This window comes from Vespa mandarinia, chromosome 1 (assembly GCF_050613455.1).
Source record: "Vespa mandarinia isolate Hongniang chromosome 1, ASM5061345v1, whole genome shotgun sequence".
Lineage (NCBI taxonomy): Eukaryota > Metazoa > Arthropoda > Insecta > Hymenoptera > Vespidae > Vespa > Vespa mandarinia.
Window position 1 is genome coordinate 4,195,001 of NC_140810.1, and position 10,000 is coordinate 4,205,000.

Below are 10,000 nucleotides of genomic sequence, written 5' to 3' on the forward strand. Positions count from 1 at the left end.
GAGAGAGAGAGAGGGAGAGAGAGAAAAAGAAGGAGAAATAATATGTAAACAAATGATCTTTCGTCGTATCTCTCAGTTTGTTCGGAACAAGCAGACCGTTCGCATCTATCGAAATTTTCTATATCGTTCGAAAATAGGTAAAATGTTTTATTTTTTTTTTCTTTCTTTTGAATCGAATCAACGCATTTAGATAGATAACAATTGTATATATGTATATATATATATATATTTTTTTTTTTATTTATAATATTACTGAAAAATCTTCAAGATACATTAATTATAAAAGATATCATCGCTTATTAAGGGACACCGTAAACACAAGTGAAGCAATAGAAGTTACATAGATACATGTAACATCTAAATTTCAAAAACAATTAAATGGATTAACGGTGTCGACGTTAACTGGTCAAACATTTTCTTCCCTAATTGTAGATGATAATCGTCGTCTCGGTAGACCGATTCTCGTTTCCTTCTCAGCTGGATTCCGACGAAAGGTCGTACCTTTTAAGCTGACAGGACTAGCCAAGCACATGTCGAAAAATACCAACGTCGTTTTGTTGTTTCACCAGGCAGACATTTTCTGTAAATTTATTATGGCGATTTGATATTGATCGTAAAACGAAGTACGCGATTCGTACGTCAGACTGGTGCCACCTTTCGAAAAACTAATGAGCAAAGAACAAGTCCCATTAATTTCATCTTGCAATCGAAAAAAAGCGAATGAAAAAGTGTGTGTACGTGTTTGTGCCTGTGTGTCTGAGAAAGAGATAGATAGATAGATAGATAGATAAATGGAGAGAGAGAGAGAGAGAGAGAGAAAAAAAAATAGATGATTTTAAAAACGAGTCCTCGAGAAATCTATAATTTCGTCATTTTTTATTTTGTCTTCTTTTGTTGCCTTTCATTAAATCCTCATTGCCCTCTCTTTTTTTTCTCTCTCCTTTAACATGATTCTCCTTCTCCGAAAACATTTACGAGGATAATATTTGTATGCGGTCACCTTTGATTTCTATCGTCGTAGTCACCGTTGTCGTTGTCGCAAGTTCTCTCTCTCTCTCTCTCTCTCTCTCTCTCTCTCTCTTTTTCTCTCTCTCTCTCTTTTTCTCTCTCTCTCTCTCTCTGCGCGTGCGTATATACATAGTGTAATAAAGTCGATGGAAAAAGGTGCTAAACATGTGCACGAGAAACGTGACTGTTTATTACATCAGTGTCCTTGAGGCGAAACGTTAGATAATCGCAACGTACATTACGCTGACATATTACTCGATCTCTCTTGCATTTTTTTCGTACGATTCACGCGTAAAACGCGTACGACGAAGTATATTTTCCTTGAGTTTTATGAGTCGAAATAGAAGAAAGAAAATACGCGGAAAATATCATGAAAATAGTTTTATCCGAAAAGTTAAAAAGAAAGAAAAAGAGAAAGACAGACAAACACAGAGAGAGAGAGAGAGAGAGAGAGAGAGAGAGAGAGAGAGCGAGAGAGAAATAAAAAGAGAGAGAAAGAGAGTGAGAGAGAGAGAGAACATTTTAAAAGAATTTTGTATATAATCATTATACTTTATCGCGACGATATTCATTACTATATAAAATCTTTCAATTATTATAACGATTAACAATAAAATGCAAAAATTCGATAAACAAAATTCAAGGAGAAAAGAAAATAATGATTGCTCGATTCGAAAAAAGAAGAGAGAGGGAGAGAGAGAGAGAGAGAGAGAGAGAGAGAGAGAGAAAAGAAGCGATAAGCAATTTCCTGGTGGCACTTTTATGGCACGGAACAGACGACGAGACAACGAGGACGTCGAGGAAGAGGAGGAGGAGGAGGAGGAGGAGGAGGAGGAAGAGGAGGAGGAGGAGGATAAAAAAGAAGGAGAAAGAGGGCGAAGGACGGGGGCCGCCCTCGCGAACCTCTTCGCCAAATATGGCTACCAAGAGGTCCGGCAGGAGTATCTTAATCCTCCGATCGTGAATGGCCCTCATGCGAATTGTCTCATTTAAAAGTAGCGTCCTTTGCGTGTTGGAACTGATAAAGTCGTTGAGTCATGGTTTGTATTCTTCTATCTTGTGGTCAAGCAAAGGATGACCTTGAGATCTATCGAGGATTATAAAATTTGTCCCTATTTTCGGACAAGACTTTGGTTCTTTTCTCTCTTTTTTTTTCTTTTTTTTCTTTTTTTTTTTTTTTTTTTTTATTATTTCTTTTCCTTTTCTCTCTTTTTTTTTTTTTATCTTGCCTACGACTCTTTTTCTTTCTTCGTTTATCGGTGATCATACGAATGATAATTCATTCGTTATCGACATGTTTAATTAATATCCGCTATATGGAATATTGGGGGAAAAAAAAAGATCGTAAAAGGAAAAAAAGAAAAGGACAATAAGGAATATAAATTTCTCAGAGTATCTATATATCGTTATTTAATAGACATCGGGATAGTACGACAGAGAAGATAATCGATATCATTTTTTTTTTTATTTTCTCGTTCGTATTAACATAGGATAATTAAATGGATTTTAATGATATCGAGTTGGAAAATATCTTTAGGAAAAGATAATTGTCTATTACGTGACATCATCGTCGTAGTTATGCTTAGCGAGCAATTGCACCGATCCTTTTCGAGTTATAACGAATTCGATCGATCGTATTCATCTCAACTCGATTAAGACTAAATGCCCCCTTTAACGCACGTACGCACACGCACTCGTAAACATATAGACGTGCGCGCGTATACACACATACACACACACACGCTTTTACGAACTTCTTATTTCTTTCGATAGAAAATTTTCATTGAGACGAAAGTAAGGATATATGTGTATAACCTATACTTATAAGGAAATGCATATACACACAAACACACACACACACACACACATACACACACATACACGCATATATACATACACATGCACATATACGAACATATAAGTGTCACGTCGTCATTAAGTCAAAAGAAAATTATTCATCATAAATCTCGATTAGAATGATCGATGATATTAAGTGCACAGCTTTGCTTGGCTTACAGGTTGGTGATCGGGTCTCTAAAGGTGTGATCGGAAAAAGGGATTAGAGAAAAAGGGGTGGGTTTGCGTAATAAAAAAAAAAAAAGAAAAAAAAAAATAAACAAACGAACAAAGACAAAAAAGGAAAAAGAAAAAAAGAAAATAAAAGAGATAGAAATAGACAGGGTAGAGAAAGAGTAAGGCAGTGAGAGAGAGAGAGAGAGAGGGAGGGAGGGAGAGAGAAAGGGATAGAGAGAGAGAGACAGAGAGAGGGAGAGGGAGAGAGAGAGAGAATAAAAAAGAAAAAGGGTGAGAGAAAGAAAGCGAAAACGGGAAAGTGCTATCCAGCTGTGTGTTATGATCGGGAGCATAAAGGTGCGAAGATGCTCGAGGTTCAGCGCTCGGACTCTTTGAGAAAGGGAGAGGCCTACGACCCTTCCAGCACCCATTTACTACCCCCCGTAACGACCGGGGCTTCCGTCTCTGGGTGGAAGCCCGCCGAGAGAAGCGTCTCCTTCAATCGAGACGTCCACGTCAAGAGGATCGGTGAGTTTAGGCATTCGCGCCATAAAAACAAGATGGAAAGAACGCAAGAAAGAGCTTTCGCGAGGAGTTGAGATCGGTCGATTAAGCTCTGCTTGATTTTACGAATTAATTGTCCAATTTTCTTCTTCTTCTTCTTCTTCTTCTTCTTCAATGATAAAAAATGACAAAGGTAGATTTACAGGTTTCTCGTGTTATTCGCATTTTTTTTTTTTATTTATTAATTATAATGTTAATTGGTAAATAATATTTTCTTGATTTCTTGATTAAAAATAGTCTGTATAATTATTGATATATATCTATACATTGACACATATCTGTACAATTATTAAATTTATTATATTATATATATATATATATATATATATATATATATATATATATATATGTTAGATTTATTGACATCGAATATTATAGATATATTTATTATACATATCAAACTTTACGAATTATTTCATTGTAACATTAGTTACATATCAATCAAAGATCAACATAAATTGATAAAAAGAAATAGAAAAATATGGTCACTTAACGAGTTAAATTTTATCAAATAAAAATCGTCTGAACGCTACGTGGAATAAGCCTTTCGAATCAAATGATAATAAATTTAAAACTAACGAAAGAGAGAGAGAGAGAGAGAGAGAAGGAGGGAGAGAGATAGAACGACGTTGTTTCATTTTTTCCGACGAGACGAACCCGACGGTTTCCCTTGGTAAGGTGCTCATATGAATACATATACATACATACGCGAGAAGAATGTAATGCAAAGCTCGTTTCTTTCTCGTCTACGTCGGAGACTCTTGAAGAAAAAAAAAGAAAAAAAGAAAAAAAAAACAGAAAGAGAAAGAAAAAAAAGAGAGATTTCGAAAATGATTGCCGCACGGCAACGGTCTTGTGTTCCAGAAAAAAAATTATGGACCAGCCCTTAGAGCGATCCCAGATTGTGAAAATTATTTGCGACGTTCTGCTAACTTTGCGACGACGTCTGCGACCTGTTGCACTCTCTTTTCTCTCTCTCTCTCTCTCTCTCTCTCTCTCTCTTTCCCCCCTCTCTCTCTCTCTCTCTCTCTTCCTCTCTGTCACTCTTTCCTTTGGTTGAAATTTTTCTCGGGACACGTACGATTCTTGGAAAACGAAACTCGCGAAATTCCATTCGTCTCTAACTCCTTGTCTTCTCGAAAATATCCTTGCGTTTTCTTCACCCTCGACACACTTATCTATTTCGATTTATTTCATTAATTATTTATTATTCATTTATACATGCATTATCTCGAAAGATAAGAATGATGGATTTTTGTCTAATGGTGGATTTTTCTTCTCTCCTCTTTTTTTTTTCTTTCTGTTTTTGTTTAAATTAGTAAAATTAAACGTAGGAATAATTGTGACAGTATTTTGATTCTAAATGTCATATATTTTGAATTAAAAGAAGAAGAAGAAGAAGAAGAAGAAGAAAGAAGAAGAAAGAAGAAGAAAAAGAAGAAAGACATAAACGAAACACAGAGACAATAGTGTCCATTGTAATTTCGATAGATCAAGCAACAGCAAGCGACCTAATAATTTGCTCCTGGCGAATACTCTGCCTAACTCACATCTAACCGTTTAAAAGCTCAAGTTCTCCTCGGAATCGATAACACCCTAATCAATAATAAAGCGCTGCCTCCCGCTGAAACTAACAGCGTGAATTATTTAATTGAACGATCAAAATCTATCTCTCTTTAATTCTTTTTCTCTTTTTTTTTATTTTTTATTTTTTTTTTTTTTCATCCATCCCTCTCTCTTCTTCCTTTTCTATAATATGTTAACGAAGGATGTACGAACGTGTACGCGTGTGTGCGTGTATGCGTGCGTGCCTGTCTACCTGCCTGAGTATATATGTTTTGCATAATCATTAATAACTCGAATAATATCGTCGATCGACTACTTTATTAACGTACGTACGTGTATACGTGTTATCGTACGTACAACCGTAACTTTTCTTAATCAATTGACTGGATCGAAACGGTGCACGTTAGTTTGACCTTGAGAGCGAAAGGCAAATACCGTTGTTCGCATTATTTTTCAGTCTTCGACTGAAGAAGGAAGAGATGATCGTATTATCTCGAGATAAGATAATGACGAATATCGTCAAATTGCTTCTCCATTTTTTAAAATAACATTTTTCTATTATTTCGTAAGGAAAAGAAAAAAAAAGAAAAAGAACCTCCGTCGATTTTGCATAATAGCTTTTGTCCAAGAACAGTATCGAGAATACGTAATATATTACATATTGCGGTTACGGAATAGAGACTAACGAAATATATATATATATATATATATATATAGAAACATATACATATGCATATGACTGTGTGTGTATATATTTGTAACGCACGTTACGCATAGTGTAAAGACTAAGCTTGCTGAACAGTCCCGATATTACGGGACTCTTAGCTTTCCCTTTTTACGGAAAAGAAAAGAGAGAGAGAGAGAGAAAGAGAGGGAGAAAGAAAGAGAGATGTATATATATATATATATATATTTATATATTACATAAACGACACACGACATAAGTTATCTTTTATGTTAAACCGCCCGTTCAACTTTCGTACGAGATTAGATTACCTTAGGAATAGATGGAATAACGTTTATTAAAAATTCTAAATCGCGTTTTATGTAAGTATTTATCTATTTACCAGTACACTACTCTCTTTTATAAATTTCTCTTACACGTATTTATTAGATTTTACAGTTATGTAGATAATAATAATAATAATAATTATAATAATAATAATAATAATAATAATAATAATAATAATAATAATAATAATAATAATAATAATAATAATAATAATAATAATAATAATAATAATAATAATAATAATAATAATAATAATAATAATAATAATAATAATAATAATAATAATAATAATAATAATAATAATAATAATAATAATAATAATAATATTAATAACATTTGTATTACTTTTATAAAATAGTTACAAGTCTTTCAAATTTATGCAATACGTGTATATATATATATACGTGTATATACATGTGTATAGACAATTTATAGTCGTAGAACAATCTCTACGTATAGAAAAAAAAACGTTAAGTAAAGTTATTTTGAAGTATCGATTTTATTCAAAGGGGTGAAAAAAAAAAGTCAAAGGGGAAACAAAAAAGAAAGAAAAGAAAAGAAAAATGAATACTAAATGATAAGAGTGAAAAATTCGTTTGCCGGTTTACGGCGCTTTCCGTTTACGGAAATCTTGCATTTTCTATCGATCGCTATCGCATCCGATTTACGCGACGATAAGACGACGCACTCGTTACCAATCGCGACGGCTCGACGACGGCCCATGTCGACTAGCGCACGGAGGAGAAAGTGACTAAACGTCGTACAGAGAGTCTAAGGTACAGTGATACAGTGATACAATAATATCTTGCGAATACCGGCACGAGAAAATTAATGGCCACTAAAGGGCCCCGAGGTAACTATCTTAAAAGCCAACCGGCGCTTGTATTATTTTATAGTTGGCATCCGCTGCTTTTACGAGCGCGCAAACCCGCACCGAATACGATTCTGTAGTTTCTCTCTTTCCATCTCTCTCTCTCTCTCTCTCTTTTTCTTTCTTGTTCTCTATCTTTCCTTTTTCAGAAAGAAAGAATGAAAGATAGAGATAGAGATAGAAAGAGATAGAGAGATAGAGAAATTGAAAGAGTATAAGCAAAGCGTGTCTTCGAACAACCAAGTCTTATGGTTTGCCGGATTCTACTAATGATAGCAGAGCTAATAACGTCGTGGCACGGGAGGAAACGATTTTGGGAAGAATCGTGTCTTTCGATTAATCTCGTTCCTTTTTATTTTCTCCTTTGTTTTTTTTTCTTTTTTTTTTTTTTTTCTTTCTTTCTTTTTATAAAAAAAGATTGAGATACTAAAATGATCATGAAACATTGAATATAATTATTCAATGAAATATCGAATATTACGATTGAATAAAATATTGAATATAGAATTGATATAATTCAGAGAGAAGTTTTAAGAAATACGTAAAAATGTTATTACAAGTACTTGTGTAAAAAATTAATTATTGAAAATAAATGATAAATAATTGACGTTATATAACTGCAAATTTAAAAAGAAAATATATATATATATATATATATATATATATATATATTCAGACTGAATGAAAAATATGATTTCGTCGGAACGATTAGATTCATACTATTCATTTTTCACGTTATCCTTGCGTTGACACGAGTGCGTCGCGTTCCGTCAAGGTCAAGTATGATCATCAACGTCGCGCCAGTCGGTCGACGAACTCAGTTCGCTCATTCGCTTTTTACTCATCGCCGACAAGGTGGCCCGCAAAAAAGATCACTTCTTCTTTCCACAAAATTACTTTGAAATCGAGCTAATCGAGCGGACCAACGTAATTAAATTTGGAATCGGTTTTCAAGTTTTCTGCATTAGCACGCCGTTAATCGTAAGATTAATTATTAATTCTAAAGAACGTATTATTAGATTCAGAAAAAGAGAAAGAGAGAGAGAGAGAGAGAGAGAGAGAGAAAGAGAAAACAAAAGTACATACTATATATAATATATACATGTAGAAATGCAATCGATTGATTTCGGTGGAGCGAAACGTAAAATCGTTTTCAACGAGCGACGATAATCGTCTTACGCAAGAACGTTGCCAATGATTTCTACTCGTACGATTTATTGCTTCATAAATACTGTACATCGTCGATCGTAGAGTATCGCAGTAAAACATAGAAAGAAAGAGAAAGAGGAAGAGCAAGAGACAGAGAGAGAGAGAGAGAGAGAGAGAGTGAGAGAGAGAGAGAGAGAGAAAGAAAGAGAAAGGTAAAGAGGAAAAAAATAGAAGACGAATCGTAGATATCGAATTTTTCATAACACTTACTTGTATTAAAAATATGAAAATCTTGCTACTATTTTTATTCTTCATTGACATATAAAAATTAAAGAAATAAAATTTTTGTCGATAAGGAAGAGGTAAAAAAAAAAAATAAAGAAATAATAAAAGATAAAAATCAATTGACAAATGATTCAACCAATCTTAGAAAATATATATCCAAATAAATCAATTAATAGGAAAAATGTTGACACACGAAAAAAAATTCGAATATCCGACGTTCTAACGTCGTGTTTGAATCTCGATATGAGTATATATATATATATATATATATATATATATATATATATATATATATACGTATATAATCGAGTTCGAACATGTGAAAGGTAAGAAGACGTAGGATAGCTCGGAAGTACTCTATTCCTTCGTAAACTTAAGAGATCGAGCATTGTAAAAGAGGATGGAGAAACTCAAAGTAAAAGAGAAAGAGAGAAAGAGAGAGAGAGAGAGAGAGAGAGAGACAGGGAGAGGGAGAGGGAGAAGAGTGTCCTTTACGAAGGGACTCTAAGCCGCTGTAAAAAAGTTATCGCTCGGCCCGGTGCATTAGTGGCCGCACCATATTTCTTATTATCCTGGCGCGAGGTGTATACTCTCCTCTTCTTTTCTCTCTTTCTCTCTTTCATCGTCAATGCGGGCGGTCTAGAGAAGTCAGCCTAGTTGGCCAGTGCAACGTTCACGCGCATGCGCCTAGTCGAAGCTCGTTAAGGGTCTCCTTGTGTCGTCCTCGGCGTTATCCTCAACGTTATCCTCCTTCCTAGTCGTTTCCTGGATAGTCGCGTGCTCTTACGAGAACCTCACTCCTATGTTCCATTTTACAGGATATATATATATATATATATATATATATATATATATATTCAGGATGTAATTAAAGCCTAAGATTCATTTGAGGATTAAATTAAATTTCCTAAATGACACATTTATATAGATATTGATAAAATTTATGGGTTTTATTTTATATTTTAATCGACGAGACCATCTGCGAGTATTCTTCTTCTCTTTTTGTTTTTTTCTTTATTTTTTTTTATTTTTTTTTTTTTTTTTTTTTTTTTTCCCCCTTTTTTTCTATATATTAAGTCGTAAGCTATTCGTAAGAACAAATACGTTCAATTTGATCAATACGAATTTTATGGGATTTCTTTTTTCTTTTTTTTATTCTTTCCTTTTTTGTTTCTCTCTTCGTGAAAAGAATTTGTTAATTCTTATTTTATCGTTTTAATTATAATAGATAACTTTAGAATAATTTCTTCGAACAATCGAAATATATTTGAAATATGAGTATTCCAATAAGTCGGATAACATGTATTAAAATATACCCCGTATAATGGGGTGCAATATGTTCCACGATTGTTCTATGATCTTTGTTACGTTGTTAATGGACACGGCAAGGAGAACATTTCTTTTTTTCTTTTATACTTCCTCTTCTTCTCCTGCCCTTCTGTTTTCCGTTCAGGCCACCTTTCTCTTCTTCCCCACTCATCACCCCTCTGATCACTCGCTCTCTCTCTCTCTCTCTCTCTCTCTCTTTCTCT

At 34.0% G+C, this 10,000-nt stretch overlaps 1 protein-coding gene across 2 annotated transcripts in view; it reads left to right on the forward strand.

Moving 5' to 3' along the window:
- The window catches only part of blo (bloated), a 116,202-nt gene that overhangs the window by 128 nt on the left and 106,074 nt on the right, over window positions 1–10,000 (forward strand). Inside the window, exon 1 of one of the 2 annotated variants that reach the window (XM_085658643.1) lies at window positions 1–137. This exon is cut by the window's left edge and continues 128 nt beyond it. In XM_085658643.1, the coding sequence (XP_085514769.1) occupies window positions 1–137 (137 nt within the window). Of the gene's footprint in view, window positions 138–3,111; window positions 3,550–10,000 lie in introns of those variants that run through there. The other variant, XM_035873637.2, reaches the window with a different exon arrangement.